The sequence below is a fragment of the Microtus pennsylvanicus genome, chromosome 14, assembly GCF_037038515.1.
Source record: "Microtus pennsylvanicus isolate mMicPen1 chromosome 14, mMicPen1.hap1, whole genome shotgun sequence".
NCBI classification, from domain to species: domain Eukaryota; kingdom Metazoa; phylum Chordata; class Mammalia; order Rodentia; family Cricetidae; genus Microtus; species Microtus pennsylvanicus.
In genome coordinates this window covers 35082011-35105961 of record NC_134592.1, presented here as the reverse complement: position 1 = coordinate 35105961, position 23951 = coordinate 35082011, and the positions used below count along the sequence as shown (strand labels likewise).

The 23951-nt window shown below is 50.9% G+C and overlaps 1 protein-coding gene across 2 annotated transcripts in view; it reads left to right on the top strand.

The window, feature by feature from the left end:
• Positions 1 to 22421, top strand: part of Galnt16 (polypeptide N-acetylgalactosaminyltransferase 16) — an 83953-nt gene extending 61532 nt beyond the window's left edge. For both annotated transcript variants that reach the window (XM_075947657.1, XM_075947656.1), the window contains 8 exons: positions 1177 to 1261; positions 1559 to 1662; positions 7429 to 7555; positions 9967 to 10059; positions 11422 to 11505; positions 15458 to 15599; positions 16271 to 16396; positions 20271 to 22421. In XM_075947657.1, the coding sequence (XP_075803772.1) occupies positions 1177 to 1261; positions 1559 to 1662; positions 7429 to 7555; positions 9967 to 10059; positions 11422 to 11505; positions 15458 to 15599; positions 16271 to 16396; positions 20271 to 20408 (899 nt within the window). In that variant the 3' untranslated portion in view covers positions 20409 to 22421. The remainder of the gene's footprint in view (positions 1 to 1176; positions 1262 to 1558; positions 1663 to 7428; positions 7556 to 9966; positions 10060 to 11421; positions 11506 to 15457; positions 15600 to 16270; positions 16397 to 20270) is intronic.
• The last annotated feature ends 1530 nt before the right edge of the window (positions 22422 to 23951 follow it).

Below are 23951 nucleotides of genomic sequence, written 5' to 3'. Positions count from 1 at the left end.
GCGCGTATGGCGTGGCTTGGTGATTATCCAATAATTATTATCCCTTTGGACAGCTATGACCCCTGGCACTGGGCTGTTCACTCCAGATGACAGTAGCCACATGTGGTCCTTTAAATTAATTAAAATTAAATAAGATTTACGCTTAAATTCTTTAGATGTCCTGGCTACATATCAAGTGTTTAACCCACATGAAGCTTTGGCAGCCACACAAGGTTTCAGTGACCCCACTGAACCATATAGATATAAATCATGACTGTTGTTACAGAAAGTTCTAGAGTGTCTGTTACTGGGAGCTAAGGGGCAAGAGGGGTGGTTCTTCTTTAGGGCACGGTTACCCAGTAAGTGGACCCAACCAGGAGTTAGACCTCGGAGTTGGGTAGGAGTTTAAGGGAAGCCAGCCGTCTCCCCTCTGGGAAGTCACCTCAGAACCTTTGTACTTTGCTTTGGTTACCTTTCCATTGCTGTGACAATAGACCATGACCAAAGCCACATATAAAAGAAAGCATTTAATTTGGGACCCGTGGTTCGGGAGGATGAGTCCTTAACCATCATGGTGGGAAGCAGGGCAGCAGGCAGGCAGGAATGGCGCTGGAGCAGTAGCTGAGAGCTAACAACTGATTTACAAACAAGAGGCAGATGTAGCTAACTGGGCCTGGCGTGGACTTTTAAAACCTCAAAGCCTACCCCCAATGAAACACTTCCTCCAGCAAGGCCACACCTCCTGATCCTTACCAAACAGTTCCAACTAGGAACCATGCATGCAGATATAGAAGCCCACTGACTTCATTCTCATTCAAACCACCACCCAGTTACTGCTGCCCCCATCTGGAGTTCCCTTTCCCCAGATGTCTGTATGGATTATGGCCTTAATTCAGATCTCTAGTCAAAAAACCAACCTGTGGGTGGGCCGCGCCTACTGACTTAATATGATACGGACACCTCGTCTGACTTCATTTTTAGCACTGCGGATCTCTGTGCACACATCATACACTTTGTGGTATTTGTGTTATCAGTAGGTCGGCAGCATGTGAGGTAGGCACAGGTCTTCATGTGAGTGATGGAACAGTAGCTTCTCCCACCCTGCTCTGACCAAAAGAGACAGAAGGGCAGAGGGTAAGGTCCAGAGCCCTCAACAGGCTCTTCCCTGAACCCACCTTCACCCTGCTTTGCCTGTAGGATTCGACTGGAGTCTGCATTTCAAGTGGGAACAGATCCCACTGGAGCAGAAGATGACCCGGATAGACCCCACCAAACCCATCAGGTCAGGCTGCTTGACCTCTGAAGAGCCCCCTCCTTCCTGCATCAGGAGCCTGGGAGGCTCTTGGGAGGGTGTATCATCCCCAGGGCTCCCAAGGGTGCCTAGTCTAGGTGTCTCTGTCGGGGCCGTCAGACCCGCCTGTAGGGACAGAGAGGAACGAGATCATGGGAATAGTTGTGAGGGCTCTGAGCTGGCCAGGCCTCTTGTCCCAGGGACTTTGCAGGTAGGAAGTTGGGTCCAGAAAAAAGGTTCCTGGTTTCATGATTGCACTTCACTCTCTGTCCCCCCACCCACCCCCAGGACACCCGTTATAGCTGGAGGAATCTTCGTGATTGACAGGTCCTGGTTTAATCACTTGGGAAAGTATGACGCCCAGATGGACATCTGGGGAGGAGAGAATTTCGGTGAGTCAATAAATAATTATGGTTAAAACCTCAAGCGCAATACTACTAGTTCAGATGGAGCACAGTCTGCATTTGAGGCCCTGGTCTTGAAGATGTGACGCTTGTCTTGTCATTTAGCCATCATAAGGACCCTCTGAGGTAATCATCCCCATTTCACTGATTTATAATCAGGCACAGATCCACTCAAATAGACAAAGAAGTTGAGGTGTTCAGGGGAGCATGTGGCCAGATGGCTAGGCGTGTATGTAGGAACACGTACCTGGCCGGATACAGCTTACCTGTGTGACTGTTTCTCTAGGGAAGAGCTAGGAATATGCAGCAAGGCATGCTGGTCACACGTAGGCACTGCAGGCCTTGGCTTGGCTTCTTCAGTCTGTTTGATTCTGGGCAAATGAAAGCTCGTTGGGACCCAGTTTCCTTCAGAGCTTGTCCTGAATGTAATGACTGAAGCTGTGGCCATGAACCGTCAACCCTGGGGAAGGGAACTCCTGGGCTGCCTGGAACAGCAAGAGGGAGATGGAACAGAACAAGAGAGGGAGTGGTTTGCCCCGCTGCCTCAGAGCGCCATGGCGAGGTCACCACGTGAGGCTGGGGCCCAGGCTCCAGTATAAGTGATCTGGCTCACTGGGAGAAGCGGTCAACTTTGGAAGCCTCAGTTTATTCACTTGGGAAAAACGGGGAGAAACCCCTGCTTCCCAGGGTGCTGGTAAAATGGGCACAAGTTTGGGTTTGTTAGGCTAGGCCCCAGCAGGGTGCAAATGCAGGCCCCTGCTGCGTGGGTGTTCACCAAGGACCCACACAATGTGGGCCAGACAGCAAGCCTGGCCAGCACAGTCCAGGGTGGCACTGTGGTCACAGGGAGCCGTAGCTAGCTACTTGCACATGTGGGAGATGGGGAAGGAAACACCCGTGACAGGCAGTGTAGGTGGTGGTGTGGGGGTGGAGGGGTTTGTTGCGGTGTGTGTGTGTGTGTGTGTGTGTGTGTGTGTGTGTGTGTGTGTGTGAGATCTCTCACCAATCTCTATCTGCTGCTGCCTCCTGCTGGCTGAACCTGGACATCCAGGGCAGGAAGTACTTGGGCTTATTCAGTATAAACAGGAGCCTCCTAAACAGAGAACCCAGGCTGGGCAGAGAGCTATCCCAGGGTCCTCGGGAGCAAGGGTAGTTCTGTGGCCCTGCTCGGGAAGCTCCTCTCATAGTCTCCTTTCCCACCTGACCAGGTTTCTGGAGTGGTGGGTGGGGTTGGTGCCCTCTCACCCCAGTGACATTAGGTCACGGGTAATAGTGCTGCCACATGTCACCGGTGTCCACAGCAGAGCCCTGAGGGGCTGGGAGGTACCCGCAAGGCCTGTGTGAGATGTTAGGAGGTGGGCCTTGTCCTCTCTTGCCTCACCAGGGAAACAGGTGCACAGAGGGCCTGAGGAACCAAGTGGAAATAGGCTCAGGATTTTCTCCTCTCAGATTATCCTCAACGTGGACAGGCAGCTCTCAACAGGATAACTTCTGTGACCTGGGGCACAGTGGCCCTTGTATCCTCACACATTTCGTGTGTTTGGAGTCGTAGTGACCTGCTTTGTAACCCGTCTCTGCCTGAAGGCAGCTTTGGCAAAACAGTATTGCTGTGAAGCCATGGCAGGCCCGACAGACTGGAAAAGACCCAGCTTTCCCGCAGGCAGACTCTTCTCCCTCCCTTCCTTTCTCTGTTTCTTCAGACTGGGAACTGACAGAGAAACCTGTGAATGATCAAACAGCTCACTTCAAACTCTGCCTAAGGCCAGAGCTCCCCGCCTGGAGAACTTGAAAGGCAGAGCTGAAGCGAGGTTCTGGCCAGGGTTCTGTTCCTCAGAAGAAATTCAAAGAAATGTCTAGGCTGGCTGCGGCCCTCAGAGGGTCAGCTGCTGGGCCAGTTTTGAGTCCCAAGACTTCTATCTCTGATAGCCTTGGCTTTTTAATTCTTTTTCCTTTCTTAGAAGACAGGAGCCACTCAAACTGAGTCATGCTCCTGTGTCCTAAGAGGCAGGAGCTCAGAGGCCACCTGGAATGGAGCTGGCAGATTCAAAAACCTTGGAAGTTATCCTAGGGTTTCTTCCTCTGCTCAAACTTTGCAGGGATTCCCATGTCCTTCACAGGACACCCAGAGGCCTCCTGCTGGCTCCTAGGCTCTTCCTGGAAACCCAAGCATGAACTCCACCCTCACCCCCCTCTTTTTACACCCTGCATCACTCAACTGGCCTTTGTTACCGTGAACTCACAGGCCATGCCTGTTCCTCTGGGCTTTGGGGCTTCTGGAAAATTCTTCCCCTGAGAGTTGCATGGCCTATTTCAGATCTCCCCTCTAGTGTTGAAACTTTCTCAAATCAGGGCCTGTAGAGATGACTCAATGGTTAGGAGCACTGACTGCTCTTCCAGAGGACCCAGGTTCGATTCCCAGCATCCAGATGGCAGCTCACAACAGTCTGTAACCCCAGTTCCAGGGGATCTAACACTATCTTCTGGCTTCTTTGAGCATCAGACGTGCATCTGGTATACAGACATACATGCAAGCAAACACCCACACACCTACAAAATAAGATAAGGAAAGAAAAATTCTTGTGCAATCTTCATTAAAAATGTAGAGTGCCCACCCCCACACCACTGTCCCTCTCAGCCCCATCTTGCCCTTGTCACCCTCTCACGTGCTACCTGTTTGTCACACGCTCTTGTTTACTTGTCATTTTTTGTTTCCTGCTTTCAGGAGCTTTGCTCCCCACATACGCACATACGTAAGAATGTGAGCGTGTGCACACGTACACGTAAGGGACTCTAGAACAGTGCATGACACATGGAAGATGCTCAGTTCACATTTGCTGAAGGAACTGAAGAACTTCACTCGAGTGCTACGGAGTGCTCAAAGTGCTTGCCATGCATCTTTGAGGACCAGAGTTCAAATTCCCAAAGCCCACATAAATACCAAGTGGGTGCAGTGGCCCACATGCAATTTCAGTCCTTGAAAGATGGAGGTGGGATGCCTGGAGCAAGCTGGGTAGCCCCGGTATCATTGAGAAGCCCTGTCTTAGTGAGTAAGTTGGAGAGCATGGAGGAAGACTGCTGAGCTCAACCACTGGCCCCCATGTGCATGTGCCCACCCACGTGCCCATACACAGGCACCTATACCACTGTGCCCGTACAGGGACAAACATATGCATGCCACACACACATACAAGTCAGAGAAAAAAAGAAAACAGTGGTGGCTTGCTTGACAGAGTGTGGACTTTATATTGCAATGTTGCAGTTTAGTGAGCCAGTGACTTTGGAGAGGCTTTTTAAAAAAAGAAAAAAACAGAGCTGGGTTCAGGGATGTGTACGTCTGTCTCAGCACAGAGAGGGTGAGGCAGGAGGACCTCTTGAATCCAGGAGTTCAAGACCAGCTTGAGCAACATGAATCCCATCTCAAATAAAACAAGGAAAAGTGGTACACACGGTAACCCAAGTATTATCGTTGAAGCAAGAGAATTGCTGAGAGTTTAAAGCCAGTCTGGGCTACAGGCTGCATGGAGATATATAGCAAGACCTTATCTCAAAAAAGGAAGAAAAGCCGGGTGATGGTGGCGCACGCCTTTAATCCCAACACTTGGGAGGCAGAGACAGGCAGATCTCTGTGAGTTCGAGGCCAGCCTGGTCTACAAGAGCTAGTTCCAGGACAGGCTCTAAAACTACAGTGAAACCCTGTCTCAAAAAACCAAAAAAAAAAAAAAAGAAAAGAAAAGAAAAGAAAGAAAGGAAGGAGGTGGGAAGGGGAAGGAGAAGGAAGAAGAAAATGAAGAAAAGATAGATAATAGTTTGACTTCTGGATTACTGTGAGAATCAGACATTCACGTTATGGTACACAGTAAGTGCTCAATAAATGGGTGATGCTGCCATCGCTATTGTAGAAAATAATTTGTAACAAGTATGGTCAATATGGGTTGAGTGAGACAAGGTGTCCTTGCTAACATAACAAAGTTAGTCATCTATCCCCAATTCTAAACCTCAGCCCCTGAGGCTAGCTGCAAATTTCTGGTTGGGGAAGGGGATGGGTGCATGGCAGTTTATGGCAGACCTAAGGAAATACATTACCATGGCCAGTACAGGTCCTTGGGAGACCTGTGCCAGTGAGAGCCCCAGGCCTATCCAGGGACCACAACATAACTCCCCATTAAAACTCTACTGTAAAGGACTTGTGCGTACACATCAAGATTAGCAGACCCAACATCTGTACCTCTCCGTGAACTTCTGTGATGTTAGACCCAACATCTGTACCTCTCCATGAACTTCTGGGACGTTAGACCCAACATCTGTACTTCTCACTGAGCTTCTATGACGTTAAAACAGCCATTCTGACGCTGTAGAGCTTCACACTGGATCTAACACTTTTGTTCTTTTTTTTTTTTTTTGAGAGAGGGTTTCTCTGCAGCTTTGGTGCCTGTCCTGGAACTAGCTCTTGTAGACCAGGCTGGTCTCGAACTCACAGAGATCCGCCTGCCTCTGCCTCCTGAGTGCTTGTATTAAAGGCGTGCACCACCACCGCCCGGCTTTCTTTTGGTTTTTTTAAGACAGGGTTTCTCTGTGTAGCCCTGGCTGACCTGGAACTCACTCTATAGACCAGGCTGGCCTAGAATGCACAGAGACCCACCTGCTTCTGCCTCCTGAGTGCTGGGATTAATGGTGTGCGTTACCATGCTTGGAATCAACGTCTCGTTCTCTCTCTCTCTCTCTCTCTCTCTCTCTCTCTCTCTCTCTCTCTCTCTAATTATTTTATTTTTTTTTGTGAGGGTGGTAAGTGATGTGCCAACATTCTAGAAGAGGACATCAGATCTTCTGACTCTGCAGTTACTGGCAGCTATGATCCATCTGATGTGGGTGCTGGGAACTGAGCTCAGGTCCTCTGAAGAGCAGAAAGTGACCACTGAGCCATATCTCTAGCCCCTCTTTTTTTTTTTTTTGTAAATTGTGGATTTTCTGTGCAAGGAAAGAGATATTTTAGCACCACAGAGTATTCACCTGGAGAATTAATATAAAGAAAGTAGGGAGTCAGAAGCGAGACTAAGACTCAGTCAGGTGGGGTGAGAAAAAACATTGGTAAGCAGGTAACAGAGTGAAGTCCTTCTGGGAAGTGGAGTGGCCCCTTCCTGCATCTCTGGACACCAGTGGGGACCTTAGTCACTTAAGACTTATGACTCTACCACTACCTTAGAAGGAATGCAGCTCAGGAATAGCTTGGTGCAGACTCCCTGAGCCTAAAGGCAGGCCTGGGCCAGCCTGGTACATCTAGAGCAGTCTGAAGTTCCGTTGGTGGCCCTCGGAGGTGCTCAGATCTGGTCAGCCAGCAAGCCAGGTCTTCCTAACTCATGTCTGGCTGGAGCTGGAGCTGTAGCCATGGGCTAGAAACGATGCTGCCATTTGGTGTGTTTCTCCTCTGTGTTACTTCAAAGCTTTCTCCACTGCTCTCCTAGGGTTCAGGCACAGGGAGTGTGTGTGTGTGTGTGTGTGTGTGTGTGTGTCTGTCTGTCTGTCTGTCTGTCTGTCTGTCTGTCCATCTGTGTCATGTATATGCACCTGATGTATGCCTACATGACATGAACGTGTACAAGGAGTGTAACCACCCCACTTTGTCTTGCAACAAGAGCTCACATCCCAGCATATACATTCAAGAAAACGCCAAAGAGAAAGAAACCCATCCCCTTCCCACCTTCCCACCATCACCTGAAAGGGTCCTTCTCCTTCTCCTGACACTGTCATCTCCTGCAGAACTCTCCTTCAGGGTATGGATGTGCGGTGGCAGCCTGGAGATTATACCCTGCAGCCGCGTGGGCCATGTCTTCAGGAAGCGGCACCCCTACAACTTTCCCGAGGGCAATGCCCTCACCTACATCAGGTAGGTCCAAATGGGAACCACCCTGGAGGAAACATGGGGTTCCCTCACTGTAGATACCCCTAACTAGTTATTCATGGTCTGTGTGCCTTTGGGATGCCCACCTGTCCAAACTAAGCAGGCCTTAGTTTCTCCATTTGCTGCCTCAGGTCTGACATTTTGGATATTTCTGAGGGTAGAGGATGAAATTGGATCATGGCCCCTAGATCTTTCTTGTCTTGATTCCCTTTGTCAGCAAGTCTTGGACAAATGGTCAAGTGACCAATATATTGCAGTCCTCACTGAACCTCCATTGTTGGTCATGGTTTCCAGTGCCCCCACATAAACTTGACCTGAGATCTGACCATGTTCCCAGTCACAGAGTACACTTGGTCTCACAGGAGAGTGAGCGGTGTCCTGGAAGACCATCCCATGACCCATGGTCCTGATGTAGGAGTTAGGAGGAGGAGGAACTGTTCTGAGTATGCATCCCCTGCTAAGGACATGGTTTTTTTCCCTCGTCCTCCCCCATCTAGCATGCTGGTTTGCACTGGAGCAATGATTTCCACATCTGATTAATTCATGATCTAAAGTTTTGTTCGACTTTTCTCACCCCCCCTCCCTTAAGGGAGGGGGATTTTTGAGATAGGGTTTCTCTGTATAGCCTTGGCTGGAGCTCCCTCTATAGACCAGGATAACTTCAAACTCATAGAGAGCCACCTGCCTCTGCCTCCTGAGTATTGGGATTAAAGGCGTGTGTCACCACCACCTGGCATCCCACTACATACATATACATATACATATACGTATACGTATACGTATACGTATATGTATATGTATAGTTGTGTATGAGTGTTTTGCCCAGTGTATGTGTGGGTACCACGTTCATTCCCAGTGCTTGAAGAGGCCAGAAGAAGATGCCAGATCCCTGAAACTAGAGTTATAGATAGTTATGAGCCATCATGTGGGTGCTGGGAACTGAACCCTTTGTAAGAGCAACAAGCTATCCGCCTAGTCCCCTTACATACCATTTTTACAGTCAACGTCATATAGATTTACTGCAAACACTCAGGCGGGACCAACACCAACTTCTATATGCAGATATTTCTGTATCATATTTTTGATAACTGTAATATTCAGGAAGAAAGTGAAAGTCACCTCCACTCCTTTTCTCTCCTATTTGCCCACTCATCTCTTGAACAGCAACTCCTGGTAAACTTAGCATTAAAGCCTTTAAATAGAACTGCGTGCTCTTAGGAGGTTGCTGCTCTGTGGTGTCAGAATGTTAGATACATTCTTGTGTGTAGCTTGTACACAGAGACCCCACACCCTCTATAGGCTTGTGTTAGCAGGTTGATGTCGTGCACTCTTCTGGTGGCCTGGCTCTCCGGCACTATACCACGGCCATCCTTCTGCTCAGTATTAGCAGCCACGGCATTCTTTTCAGGGCTGTGTCACTCTCTGTTGTACAGAAATATTTTCCTATTGAAGAGCATTTATTTTGCTGTCAGCGTTTTGTTAAGCAACCATTCTTGTGTGTGTCCCTTTTGCCCACGTAATAGTCTTTCAATAGGACAGATTGCTTTGAGCGGCAAGCCTGTCGCAGGTCCTGACGGATCACCCTCCAGACACGCGGGGTGATTCGCTTCACCCCAGCCGCTGCTGTCGGCCTGAACTTCCGGGATTCTCATTGCTCTACTGCAGGGAAGACATCTTCTTTTTCTTGTGTGTATATTTAAAAAGAAAGGAAGGAAGGAAGGAAGGAAGGAAGGAAGGAAGGAAGGAAGGAAGGAATCTTTCTTCATTATAAGTACCAATTCAAGTTCCCACTCCCTCCCCTCCTCCCATCCCCTCCATATACCCCCACCCCACTCCCCATCCACTCCTCAGAGAGGATAAGAAGGCACATTGTTTTGAAGTCCAAGGCCCTCCCTACTATATCTAGGCTGAGCAAGGTATCCATCCAAAGAGAATAGGTTCCCAAAAAGCCAATACAAGCAATAGGGATAAATCCTGGTGCCACTGCCAGTGGCTCCTCAGTCTGCCCCGGCCATGCAACTGTCAGCCACATTCAGAGGGACTAGTTTGGTCCTATGCCTGTTCCTTCCCAGTTTAGCTGGTGCTGGTGAGCTCTTTTGTGTATCTTGTTAATTGATAAGCAGTCATGCCTGATAGCACAGGCCTGTGGTCCCAGCTACCTCAAGTTTCAAGGCCTACAAGTGCTCCAGATTGAGTTCAAGACCAGCGTAGGTAGCTAATTGAGACCATATCTCAACAAAAGTAAAAGAGGCCCATGGTTACAATTAGGTAATGGAGTGCCTGCCTAGACAACAAGAGGCTGTGGGCTCAGCCCCCAGCACCACATTTAGAAACCAAGAACCTCCCTCCACTCTTTCCCAGGTCTGATAACTTGGTTCTCCTTTCCCTGCTTGTAGGAACACGAAACGTACTGCAGAGGTGTGGATGGATGAGTACAAGCAGTACTACTATGAGGCCCGGCCCTCCGCCATCGGGAAGGCCTTTGGCAGGTGGGTCCCTGCAAATCCCGCTTGCCTCCCTCCACACTGAACAGCTTACGCTGGACTGTCTCCCTAGTAACCAGGTTCTGGCTCTTCTGGGTTCTCTGGGCTCAGGGAGGGAGTGCGTGGCACGGACAAAACTGGTCCAAGATCCTAGGCTTACAATTCATAGAGACAGATGAGAAGTTTCTCCATGAAGGTTAAAGCGTAGCCCATCCAGAGCTACCTCCAGGAAGAGCAGAAGCCGAGGTAGCTATGACAGGGTTGTCTGCCAAGGACAGTGCAGGTTTGCCCCCCACCCATCCAAACCTGACATCTGTCAGCTTACTTTCCTGTCATGGCCTGTCATGACTAGTGTCTAGCTAAAGCATTTCAAAACTGCGGATGGACTATGAAACCAATGGTGAATCATCAATCAACATTGTTAAAAAAAAAAGGATGAGAAAGACGCCATAGATGAGTTTAGGGCTGAACAGACTAGAAAATCAGACGTGATTGCAATCTACGGTAAGTACTGTTTTATGAAACGCCTTTCACTGTGTATGGATGTGCAACCACCCATGTGTCCTCAGCCTGTGTATCTGTGGGGTGTAAGATGTGCAGAAAGTTTGGAAGCATCGCTCGTGAGCAATTGCAAACGAATCGCCCCTCCTCTGTTTATTTCTATCGAGCTTGCTTCTTCCTTCCTCCCTGCCTTCCTTCCTTTTTGGTTTTTTGAGATAGGGTTTCTCTGTGTAGCATCGGAGCCTGTCCTGGAACTGGCTCTGAAAACCAGGCTAGCCCCAAACTCACAGAGATCCACCTGTCTCTGCCTCCCAAGAGCTGGGATTAAAGGCGTGCGCCACCACTGCCCAGTGTATCTTCTATCCTTAAAAAGAAAAGAACAAGCCACGCCCTACTTCTTTTAGCATTCATTGAGGATCTACCCTGGGCTAAGCATTCCGTAGCCCCTTTTGGTCCTCACAAAAGTCCAAGGTTAGCAGTAGAGTTCCTGTTTACTCACAGAGGTGACTCCCTGGGTCCTCAGTGGCCTTTGCGGTTAGTGTAACTAAAGAAGGCCAGGAGATTGAAGCATATGTCCCAATGGCACATCTGAAGGTCGTGACCTGCCAACTCCTGAAAGATGTTCACATTAGATCCTGTCTCCTAAACTGGGAGTTGATGAAATCCTCTGCCCTCTGCAAAAAAGGAAACCAAAAGAGGAGAGTTTATACATGCTAACAGGAATTAAAAAGAGGTCACAGGATACAGGAGAACTGGGGGTTCGTTGCCTGAGATATGTGGGAAGTGGGGACTAGTCTCCTCTGAGGTCCCATGGGGCCTTCCTCCCCACATCTGGGCCCTTTCCCGCCTTTTTTTTTTCCCCTTCAGCGTGGCCACACGGATCGAGCAGAGGAAGAAGCTGGACTGCAAGTCCTTCCGCTGGTACCTGGAGAATGTCTACCCCGAGCTCACGTGAGTGCAGCCCCCTTCCAGGGCTGGGGCCCAGTGACCCGCGATGCCCCGAGCGTTCATCTTCCCTCGAAGGCTCTGAGGGAACAGAGGAGGCATTGCCCTGAGCTATCAGTCAGGCGTGATAGAGTTACATTTTTACCAGCCTGGCTCCCGGACTAGAAATGGATATTGTCTCCCTAGGAAAACAACGCTGCATTATGCAGCCGAGGCCAGGCTGCTTTCAGTCACCTCTGACCCTGGTCTCTCTCTGCTGGAAGCTCATCCCAAGGAGATAAAGTCATCAGAGTGCAGAGCTGTTGACCGCAGACCCTGCGAGCCAGTCTGCTGGGGGAAAATGAGAAGCCGCTAACACTTAGGCCGGCCCAGTGGATCACGGATCCATCCATTGAAACAAATATTATGCATCCATTAGAATGTAATCACAGAGACTGAAGACAACACAGGGAAGCGATTGCTGTAGCAAGGAGGGAGCAAAATGCAAATGGGATTGTGGCTGTATGGGCTCTGAAGGGAAAGAAAGGACCAGACTGTGGACTGTGACAGGGGTTAAGCCACCCAGGTTCCTTCTTCCTGACTCTAAATTCTTTTTGGTGTCTTGGTCACACGGTTCATTTCCTCGCCCTCTTTAGATTTTGACGCACTTGTACCCTCCTCGGGGACACTTTGTCTGAACACTAAATTGAGAGCACATCCCTCCCTGGCTTTCCTGGGGGGGGGCTACATCAGCATTTCACACACACACCCACCTGGTTAAGTTGATGCACCCTCCTGCACTTGCCTAGAAGCTCCCCAAGGCAGAAGCCACCTCCAGTTTGGTCTGTGGAGTTCCTCTAGTATACCGCCCATCACAAAATAGTCACTGGGTAAGCGTCTTCAAAGGAACACTGTAGACAAATAAATTCTAGTGGGCGAGACTGGGGAGTGTCTGGAGTTAGCCCCCTCCTTCTAGAATAGTCCTCTGAGGGGCTGTTCATCCTCTGTTGCTCCTTTCTCTCATGATGTTGTCTTGGCTTTCTGGCGCACTCCACCCCTCACTACCGACAAGTTCTACAAGGAGGGGAAGGGACCTCTGTCCTCCGAGGGCTTAGCTACTGCCTGGAAAGTTCCCGCTGTTAGGTTGCAGCGAAGTCCTGGAAAAATAGCTAGATGGTGAACCCAGATGATACAGCTCAAAGTGCCAGATACAGTCTGCCTGGAAAGCAGTAAGCCCAAACCGACTACCGGAAATTTCGAAGAAATTCCGGAACAATCCAAGCTACATCAGCCTTTTTGGAAGCAAGCTGGCAAGCCTCAGTCACTTTGCCTCTGGCTGAGAAGTGGGGAACACTAACTCTTGAGAATGCAGCAAGGGATCATCCTGAGTGCGAGGGGCGCATGCTCATTCGTGTGGCACTTCTGAGACATGGAGGAAGAGAGAATAGCAGCGTTTCAACCATTGTCGAGGTTCCTACATTTGGTTGGCCAGCGGGAGCTGAGGAGCCCATGGGGAGGGATATTGGGGAGATGGAAATGTGTCCTTCCCCTCTACACCCCAGACCCCCATCCCAGAGGAAGAAGTGCTCTACCCCAAACCTGGATCCATCCCAGGACAGAGCAACATATTAAGTGTGCAATGTTAAATAGAGACTATCCCCCCATTGCTGGTTCCATGGTACCTTCCTATCTATCTGACTCAGCTCCAGGTCAAAGGTTGAGGGGTCACAGGTGGGTCAGATTGCTGGCAATGTCCCTCCATATCGAGGATCCTTAGGTTGCCTGCGTGTCTCAGGTGATCACCAAGGAGTCTGAGGAGGACAAAAGAGCTTCCACATTGCCAGGCCTGCCACAGCTCTGCTTTGTGTCCAGGTCTGGCTTCAGCCGGCCTCGGTGGCTGCTAATTCACCGCTTTTATTAAGACGGTCTGGAACAGCAGTGTGACTGAATCACGCTTTTAGAAGGGTGCTAGTCACATAGCGGCCATTGTAGACACATTACAATAACTCCAGCAGGTGGCAGGAAGCGTCCTAACCAAAACAGCATGCTGTAACCACTTCCTAGGAGACAGAAGCAAGGCGACTTGAGAAGTGGACATTACTGCTATTTCTGCGAAGGCATTGTGAGATCTAATGGCAGCCCTGCTTAGAGGAGGGTCACTGAGGAAGGCACAGAGCACCACCTTAAGCACGACAGACTGAATTGCTGAGTCAGGCAGCTGCGGAAGATGAGGACCTCTGCCATCTTGGCCAGCTAGAACTCCGGTTCTGAGGGGAGTCCAGGGAATATGAGGTGGAGTGGAGGGAGCTCTCCAAGGCTCCCCAAGAATAAAACAGTTCTGAGGTTCATGGGCTCTTGAACAGCCTGGGGAAGACCTGCTTTGGCTGAGATACTGCAAGGGTTTGCACATCAAGGAGTGGCAGCCATGTCCCCTCCCAGGGTCCAGGCTCTCTCTGGACAGAGGTACTAAGGATCAGGGAGCATCAGGCCTGGGGTCAGATTCTGAGCACTCCCGGTTCCCTGATGCTTTGTAATGGATGCATAATTCACGAGCATCCCCACAGCAGGTCGGCTGGAGATGGCAGCCTCCCTAGGTGTGCTAGCCAGAGGTTATCAGTGTGTGTGCACATGTGTACACGCATTCCCCAGGCTCATGAGATGTCTTAATAATGTGATAGCTTGAAGCCTGCCTCAGCAGCAGGGTGAGCAAGCATTTCCAGGCTTTCTTTCACAGTCATTTGGAACGGGTGCAAGGTTTCTATCCTGTGGATGTAGCTAGCCCATCCCAGCTGTTGGATAACCAGAATGTCCAGCAGTTCAGCATCAGTCATTCTGATACAAAGATCTTTGGACAACCGAGCTTACTCCCGTGGAATAAGCTGCTGCTTCTTCTCCTCCTCCTCCTCCTCCTCCTCCTCCTCCTCCTCCTCCTCCTCCTCCTCCTCCTCTTCTTTCTTCTTTTTTATTTTCGAGACAGGGTTTCTCTGTAGCTTTGGTGCCTGTCCTGGAACTAGCTCTTGTAGACCAGGCTAGCCTCGAACTCACAGAGATCCACCTGCCTCTGCCTCCCCAGTGCTGGAATTAAAGGCATGCACCATCACCACCCAGCTCTTCTTCTTTTTTTTTTTTAAAGAACGGGTTCTTCTTCTTTTTTAATAATTTATTTGTATTTTATGTGCATTGGTGTTTTGCCTGTATATATGTCTGTGTGAGGATGCCAGATCCCTGGGAACTGGAGTCACAGACAATTGTGAGCTGCCATGTGGGTGCTGGGAATTGAACTCAGGTCCTCTGGAAGAGCAGCCAGTGCTCTTAACTGCTGAGCCATCTCTCTACCCTGCCCCCCCCACACACAATGGGATACATTTCTTAAACTGGTATTCTTAGGTCAAAGACATACACATTTAAGGACTTTAATTCTTAATTCCACATTGTCCTCCCAAACTTGAACTAATTTATGCTCTCAACTGGTGGAGTAGGACAAGATACAGCCTCACGGGCGTCACCAACACGGGGCATTATTTAAAACACACATACACATATTCACACACAAATATGTGAGACACAAATAGTGATTCCTCTCTAACACGCATCATTTAATTATAGTGAGAATGAATGCATGTTTGGGCACTTTCAGTTAGCTGCTCCAAAATCATTCTTTCCCTGTTATTTTGAGGTTGGATGTTGATGTTACCTTTAGGTTCCCAGGTATCAGCTATGAGTCAGGCCTGAGTGTCCTCTCTGGGGGGGGTCCCCTGTGTCCGTGGGACTCCCATAAGGACCTATCAGAGCTGAGGCTGCTCCTTCTTCTTCCAATCCCACTCACCATCCACCATCCCCACCTCCATCCTCCCACCACTCTCCCCCTCAACCAGTCCTGCCAGTCAGAGACCTCCGTGACCATGTGCTGCCCTCTGGAGGAAGGAGTGGGTAAGCTAGTGTGGGCGGAGACGCAGCCTGACCCTGCCTTTCTCCTCAGGATCCCAGCAAAGGAAGAGCTCCCTGGGGCCATTAAGCAAGGCATCAACTGCTTAGAATCCCAGGGTCCAAACGCAGTTGGTGATTTCCTGCTGGGAATGGGGATCTGCAGAGGGTCTGCTAAGAGCCCTCCACCAGCCCAGGTGAGTGATCTCCTGCTGGGAATGGGGTTCTGTAGAGGGTCTGCCAAGGTGAGCTGCCTAGGGCTCTCGAGTAGGGCTAAGTGCAGGGCAGAAGCCAAGGATCCTGGCCACGAATGGAGTCAGGACGTCTCTCTGCTCATTGCTGTTGTCTGCACCCTCAGTAAACCTCCTTCCCAGGGCTCCCCACACTCTGCTCCTGCCGCATGCCCATCCCTTTCCAGCCCTGTGTCCCTTACTTTCTCTTCTAAAGGAAGAAATGCTTCTTGGTTCTATTCTGGAGTGCAGCTTGGATGAGTGTAATGGGCTGTGGGTCTCCGGGACTTTGTGCACGTAGCAAATGCATGAGTGCCACACCCACATCAGCTCTAGAGCAGGTTGTGGAGACCCCATCGTGGTCCTGGCTGGGTCCTCTGTCCCTTCATTCCTCCCTATCTCCAGCATTCCCCGGAGCCCCCTTGACTGCCCTGTGGCTGGTTCCAGCTGAGCTTCCTCATCTTTATATTTGATTTATGAACATTTTCAAACAAGAAGCAAAGATTGAAACTGTGTAATGAATACTCTCCCTTAATTTCTACAGCTATTCATAAAAAGTCTGAAAAAGTCCCCAGTCTCTTACCCTAACCACCTGTCTACCCGTATCCGTCCATCCAGAGCTGTCCTTTGTCTTGCAGGCATGGCTGTTCAGCGACCACCTCATCGAGCAGGAAGGGAGATGCCTGGCTGCTACCTCCACCTTAATGTCCTCCCCTGGGTCCCCAGTAATACTGCAAGAGTGTAACCCTAAAGAAAGCATGCAGGTAAGCCTCCACCGCCGGGCACAGATGGCCAAGAGCCCCAAGGGACACTGAGCAGGGAGTCCCCACTTGAGGGGTGCACTCTCGGATAAGCTCTCTAGAAGGAAGATCCGAGGAGCCCCCGGCATCCTCTCAGGCCTCCCTATCCTTTCACTCATGAGCGGACACAGAAGCTAAGCATTTGTTTAACATCAGTCCTGCCAGTCTGAGGGCAGGAGCAATTTATCTTGTTAATGCTGCTTGCCCAGCCCTCGACAGCAACTACAGTGCTCAAATAAGAGCTAGTTCTGACTCCCGGACTGGGCTGCATGTTTCACACTCACGGTCATCGTGTGTCCTCCTCTAGCCACCTGGTAAGACAATTCTAAGCTAGCCCTACTGTGCCCAGGCACCCCAGGCACAGGTTAGCAGCTCCCACAGCTGGGAAAGGGGGGACCTAGCTAAGATTTAAACCCAGGTCAGTGTGACTCCTGAGCCCTCAGATGGAAGCCAGACATAGCAAGGGTTTCTTGACTGCTGGGTCACCGGGAGTCTGAGGTCCGGAGACAGCTGTTTGCAAGCTCACACTACTAGCCTCAGGTGTATCCACAGGCTTATCTGTGGAAGCAGAAGCTGATGCTCAGAAAAAAGTTGTCATGGGTGGGTTGTGGTGGCGCATGCCTTTAATCCCAGCACTTGGGAGGCAGAGGCAGGTGGATCTCTGTGAGTTTGAGGCCAGCCTGGTATACAAGAGCTCATTCCAGGACAGGCTCCAAAGCTACAGAGAGTCCAAAGCTACAGAGAAACCTTGTCTCGAAAAGAAAAAGAAAAAAAGAAAGAAAGAAAGAAAGAAAGAAAGAAAGAAAGAAAGAAAGAGAGAGAGAGAAAGAATTTGTCACTTGCCTGCCTGGGGCACACAGCAACCAGTGACAAGAGCACTAAACACTGGATTTCTGGTGTCAGCTCCTCTCTTTGCGGCTGTGCTCTTCTAGGTCAAAAGGGCTCCCTGCTCCCCACTGCAGCCCTTCCTTTGCCCACCCTGCTGGTAACACAGCCCGCTGAAGGGGTGGAGGGCGGTGGCCTGGCTCTCAGACTGAGCCTGCAGGCTTTCCTCCAATGCCTCTTCTGTTTGCCTTTAGGGGTGAGTGGACATTTGCTATTCTGTTTTGGAAAAGCAGCCAGGTTCTCTCCTTCTAGCCTTTGTGGATGAGAGTCAGGGTGGGAGAGGCGGGGAAGCGCTCTATAGCCTGCTTGCCGGACGGACTGGCTGGCCACTTAAGCTTGCTTTCAGCCTGCAAGATGCAGTCCAGCTTCTGCTCTCTCCTGCGGTGGGGCTGGTGCAGTCTGCCCATCAGCTGCAGCCTCAACCCCATTCTGAGGGGAAAGCCTTGTGCCCACGAACGCCTTCTCTGCGTTAAGGTCAGAGCTTCTTGGTGTCTTCTCAGGCAGCCCCCGCTCAAGGACTTCTCTATAAAAGCACTTTGTGGGCTTTAGAGACGCTTGCTGCCGACCCTGACACCTGAGTTTGATCCCAGGACCCCTATGTTCACAAGCTGCAGACACTATGTTCCTGAAAGCCCCGCCAGCCCCTCCTCCCCAGCACTCTGGGTGTCCTGAGGACCAATGAACAGCTCACAGCTCTCCCGCTGTCGGTACATTCTGGATTCTGGGCTTTCCTTCCAGGTCCCAAACTGGCTGTGATTCCAACCAAGGCCGGTTGGGCTTCACGTGTTCTTGAGGCTCCTGAGAGTCAGACAAGATGCAGTGGAGTCTCCAGTTCAGCCGTTCCCAGGTTCCTCACTCATACAGTAATGGGCTTCTGCCCTGCCAGAGGAATCTGCAAATGGGGGGCCGGAGAGTGCCAGAACCCTCACAGGCTCGGAACGGAGCGGCTGGGAGAGTTGGTGGGGAAGGCTGGCTAGTAGTTCTGGGTGGAAGTAAGAGTCCTACCAGTGAGTAATTCACTTTGCTCATCACCTCCCCATGCCAAGGAATGTACAGATCATGTACAAGAAGGGAAGACGGAAGAGCACGGTCTGGCTCTCACGGAACCTGGTAAAAGAGATGAAAGGAACCACCATATTATTGAGACCTAGGTGCCAAGGCAGCACTAAGCCTGAGCCCCACAGGCCAGGGAAGCTCCCTCCCTCCCCGGAAGAAAAGAGACCATAGCGTTCCCAGCTTGACACTGTTGGAGGTTTGGCCAGTGGAGTTAAATGTGAGAGGCTGTCAGGGCAGCCCGTGTCCGAGGAAGCTGGAAATGCAGGTGTCCGTGCGGAAGCTAATGTGAACAACACCGTCCCTTCTCTGAGATGAGATGATGCGGCTCATCTCTGTCCCCTAGCTGCCCAGTGAGCACACAGACTGTCTCACTGTGGGCTCCGGTCTCATGGTCCTGAACCCTGCCTCCCCCTAGGAAGATAAGGTGGATATAAGGAAAGGGCTATGGCTGCACGGAAGGAAAGAAGGCAAGAAACAAAACGTCTGTTGCCATGCAATCTCCTCCAAACCTAGAAACCTGGGCCTCTCATCCTTTGTCCATATCCCAGATAATGCACCATCCTCTCTCAGCTTCATCTTCTGAAATGTCCTATGGGAACAACTTCCTCCCCTCACCTTGTCAGACTTGGGAGAAGGAAATGCTAGGATCTACCATAGGAGGACCCGAGTCTCCTTGCCTCACCCCACTGCCCAAGCCGTGACTGCAAAGGCGGTGGCTGCATCCCCCTTGAGAGTGTAGGTGCTAGGACTCGTGATTATAGGCGTTTGTTTGCTCGTGTAAGTTTGCAGGAAGACGAAAGCCTTTTCTCCCATAGAGAAGAGGTTCACCTGGACCAGGGCTCATTCACTAGGTGCCTGCAGGGAACTCGTAGGAAAACTGCTAGGGTACAAAAGTCAAGACCAGGTTGGGACCCTGGAGAGCCAGAGAGCAAGAGCCCTGCCTAAAGCAGAGAAGGGAGAGCCCCAGCTCAGCCAACAGATAGAAACGGAGCCTAGGGCCTTGTCTCCAAAGAGAAACAGGAAATGTAGATTGGGTGGAGGAAAAAGGGTTGATTTTTCCGAGACAGGGTTTCTCTGTAGCTTTGGTTCCTGTCCTGGAACTAGCTCTTGTAGACCAGGCTGGCCTTGAACTCACAGAGATCCGCCTGCCTCTGCCTCCTGCGTGCTGGGATTAAATACATAGGCCACCAACGCCCAGCTGGAAGTGTAGATTTTTATATGATGGCTAAACTGGATTTTAAATAACACCATGCAAGCCAGATAAAACACAACTCTGGGTTGGACACAGCCCATGGTCAGTGTTGCTTCCTTTGATCTATGCAGTAACTTTGTGCCATACTATAGAAGTGAGTGCCCCAGAGAGGGACACTGTCTGCTTTAAATGGGGGGTGATAAGGGCTGGGGAGACGGCAGCACAGTGACTAACGTGCTTGCTGTATAATCACGAGAACCTCAATCTGGATCCCTAGCACCCACATAGGAGGCCAGGTTCAGCCTGTAATCTCGGCCCTGGGGAGGAGGACCCAGGGCAATCCCTGGAGCTTGCTGACCAGTCTAGCTGAACCGATTAGCTTCATGCTCAGTGAGAGACCCTGTACCAAAAAATCAGATAGAGTGATGGAGGAAGACAACTGCCATCAACCTCTGGCCTCTATGAATGTGCACTCTCACATATGTACCTATGTATACAGTTACACACACACTCACGTAGAACACACACATAATGAGTAAATAAATACATTGAGCGTGGCGTGTCCCAGGCCTATGCAGCATCATGTATGTGCACATGAAATGAATGTTGGGCTTGGAGCGTGCAGCCTCATGTATGCTGGGTAAGCTCGTATGCTGCTGTTTGTAATCCTTTTCTTCTTCCTTTCCCCCTCCTCCTTCCCCCCAGAAATGGAGAAGGAAAGGCTCTTTCATCCAGCACTCTGTCAGCGGCCTCTGCCTAGAGACAAAACCTGCCCAGCTGGTGACCAACAAGTGTCAAGCAGACGCCCAGGCCCAGCAATGGCAACTGCTGTCACACACATGATGGTAGCCCCAGCCTCCTGTACCGTCTGCATGAGACTTGGGGACCGGAAGGGGTTAGGGTGGGGGCGTGTCAAGCGAGCTGTTTCCCATCTCCTCATGTTTCTACCGGATCATCAGTACCCACCCCTACCACACATTTCTCCAAAGGTAGTTCAGGGAGGGTGTGGGGCATGCTCCGTGCCCTCTGTGTCACCCAAGTCTTAACCCTGGGAGAGGAGATGGTTAGTGTGCAGCTGTCCTGGGCAGAGATTTGGCAGCTGCTCCTGCCCCTTTGTCTTCTCCCTTGGCCCTTTAGGAACTCCAGACGGTGGTTTGTGGGCCCTCCCCTGGTTGCCTAGCAGGGACAAGGACAGGAAGCCTACAGAGGGGCCACGTTGGGTCCCAGGGCTAGCCTAGGGTCAACACAAGAGGACATGTGGCAGCATGCGTCGAGGCTGAAGGCAGAGGCAGCTGGAGAACAGGATGGGTTGAGGGGCTTGGTCAGTGGGTGGGTAAGGGAGGGATGCATCCTGGGAGATGAGGGTGGGGATCCAGAGAACAACGTAGCCGGAGGAGCAGCGTGAGGTGCCAGAGAAAAACTAGCTCTCTTTCCAGGACATCATCCTGTCCTTGCTTTGCTAGCCCCAGGCCCCCAGCCCGACATATGCCTGCGGCCCCTCTACATTCTAGCAAGAGGCTGCAGAAGGATCCGGCCATAATTAATTAAGCAGACTCCACTTCTGCTTAGTTATTTGCCAGGCCAAGACCTCTCGCTTGGGGCTTTATGACCAATTGGTACCCTGTCCGCACCAACTGGCTCCCGGTCATACACCCTGAAATACCCTTGTCTTCGCTGACTGTTTTAGAGCCCCCACCCTTTCAAAGGTCTTTGCCTCTGTAAACACAGCATTATGGGGCATGGTAGCCCCATCAGAATAGGACCCGCCCCCTTTTCTGGAGTATAGCCGTTTCTCAATCAGTAGGAACCAGGTCACCCAGGCCAAACCTCATTCACGCTCAGACCCTTCTCCAAAGGCCAGCAGTTGCAATGGACTGCAAAGCCGGCTAGTAGCTCTGTCTGTGTTGAGAATTCCCTGTTGTCTCCTCTCTTGCTACTGAGAACACCGAGACCACACGTTGGTATCATCTGGAATCCCAGCCCTCACCCCACCACTGGCTTCCACAGTATAATCTTGGGAAAAAGGCAGTTGGTAACCAGAACTCTTGGGGTCTTTCTCCCAAAGCAAGACAGCCCAACGAGGCCACTTTTAACCCAGGATCACCCAGTCTCTCATAGACCAGACAGCCACACATTCATAGGAAGTTTTGCATATGGATGCACAGATGCAATTTCCTAGGTGGGGGTGGAGCCTGGATTTTCCCTGCTTCCTGGTTTCCAAAGGATCTGCTCCTCTGCTCTGGCCGAGCGCTAACACCCATCATCACCGTCCCTGCTGGACCTGGCCATCGCCAGGTTTTAGGAGCCAAGAACCTGGTTTGCGGTACCCACTCTGGAAGGTTCTCCAGCCGTTTCCTTGCACCTCTGGCTCTCACCAGCATCATCTCGGCAGTTCTGTGCCAAATCTGTGATCACCCCCTGGCTCAGCACAGGGACCTCTCACCATGGTGACCAAGCTTCGCCCATCCTGTTTTGATGACTCTCTCACACACTGCTTCCTGCAGAACTGGCCTCGGACCCCACGAAGCTCTGGGAATCCTCCTGCTAGAGCAAGGGGCAGAGCTGAGGCCGAGACAGAGCCTCTTCCCTAGAGACTTGGACCCTGCTCAGTGTAGACCTTGGGGCTGGGAACCTGGGCCTCTCTCTCTGTGAACTTACGAACTTCTGCTCAGCTCTGAGAAGGCCTCTGGCCGTTTCCTGTGGTCAGACCGGGCTCTGCACTTGTCAGCTGTCCATGTGGGGACTCAGTCCAGTTCTGGTTTTGCTTTTCTTCTTGACCAAAGCATGTGCCACTAAGCTGTCCCGGAGGACACTGTCTTTACGAAACACACCTGGAATAAAACCACTTCTTCCATGTCCGCGTGTGCCGGTGCCTTTGCTTCGGATTCTGCAAGCATTCAGCTAGCTTCCACTGCCAGAGGGGAATCAGGTCCCTGTCCTGTAGGAGCGAATGAAACTGAGCATATTCAAGGGGAAGCCTCCCCTCTAGCTGGGGACAGCTGTTCTGAGGGGAGCCAGAAGGTGGGACCCAGGAAGCCGTGTCAGGATGAGCCCACGTCCCTTGCTTCCTCACACAGGCCCTTCTGCGCCTAGAAATAGAAACCCAAGGTCTTCTCAGAATAGATAGGGCCATCCCGCTATGCTTTCAACAATTTTCTCTTCCCGGAAGCCATCCTTGTCCCTCAGACCCGCCTTTCCCCCTGCTTTGTACACCGGAAAGCATCCAGGCTTGACGGTCTTCCTGAGTAGAAACAGCAACGTCGTTCTAAAAGAGTCCCACTAGCCTTGGCTGACTTGATCGGGTAGCAGATGCACTACCTTGCAGTTTCCATGGAAACCAATAGACAATCGCCACCATTTCTGTGATCAGAAGTTGAGCCTACCTAGATAAAAATAAATATGGACTTGGTGTGCACATATACCGCAGTGGAAATCCCCAGCACTCTGGAGACGGAGCCAGCTTGGTCTAAGAAAGCAAGTTCCGGGCCAGCCAGGGTTGTTATACAAAGAAACCTTGTGTCAACCAAAAATCAAAATAAAATTAAATAAATAAACTGCAGTGGACAGGCCAGAGTGTAGCTAACAACCCCTCTCCCACCACACACACACACACACACACACACACACACACACACACACACCTCAGGGTAGCTAGCTTGGGATTCTTCAAAATAATTCCTGCGACTAAAGGGCATAGAGCAAATCCCTGGCTGGCCGAAGAGCCCTCAAGCTGGCTCCCGTTTCTGGTTCTTGAAGTTCTTGGGTTTGTAAGTCCTCCCTTTGTCCTCCTTCCATTCCCTCTGGGAGCCCGGCTAACTACCATTGACTAGTTAGCCTAGGGTCTTAGTTAGGTTTTATTGCTGTGAAGGACACCATGACCATGGCCACTCCTATAAAGGAAATCACTTCACTGGGGCTGGCTTCCAGTTCGGAGGTTCAGTCCATCACTGTCACAGCGGGAAGCGTGGCAGTGTGTAAGCAGACCTGGTACTGGAGAGTTGAGAATTCTATATCTGGATCCGTGGACAGCCGGAAGAGGCCATGAGCTGTTAGCCCTGAAATGAGCTTCTGAAACTTCAAAGTCCCCCCCCCAACTCCTCCAGCAAGGCCACACCTCCAATAACGCTTCTCCCTATGCATCTGTGGCGGCCATTTTCATTCAAGCTACCACACCCAGCTAGCTACTGGCCATTAATCACAGTTCTCACAGAAGCCTACAGGACAGTCAAGGGCTGGGGACACAGGAGCCATGTCTGTGTTAGGGTCAATCTCCTGTTTGCCCCGCAGGAAGCTGCTCCTGGGTCCTGGGATTTGGAGTCAGTTCTCTGTCTGTCTGGTTCCCCAGGCTGGTTTGTTGATTGGCTGCTGTGGTGCAGAGCACAGAGC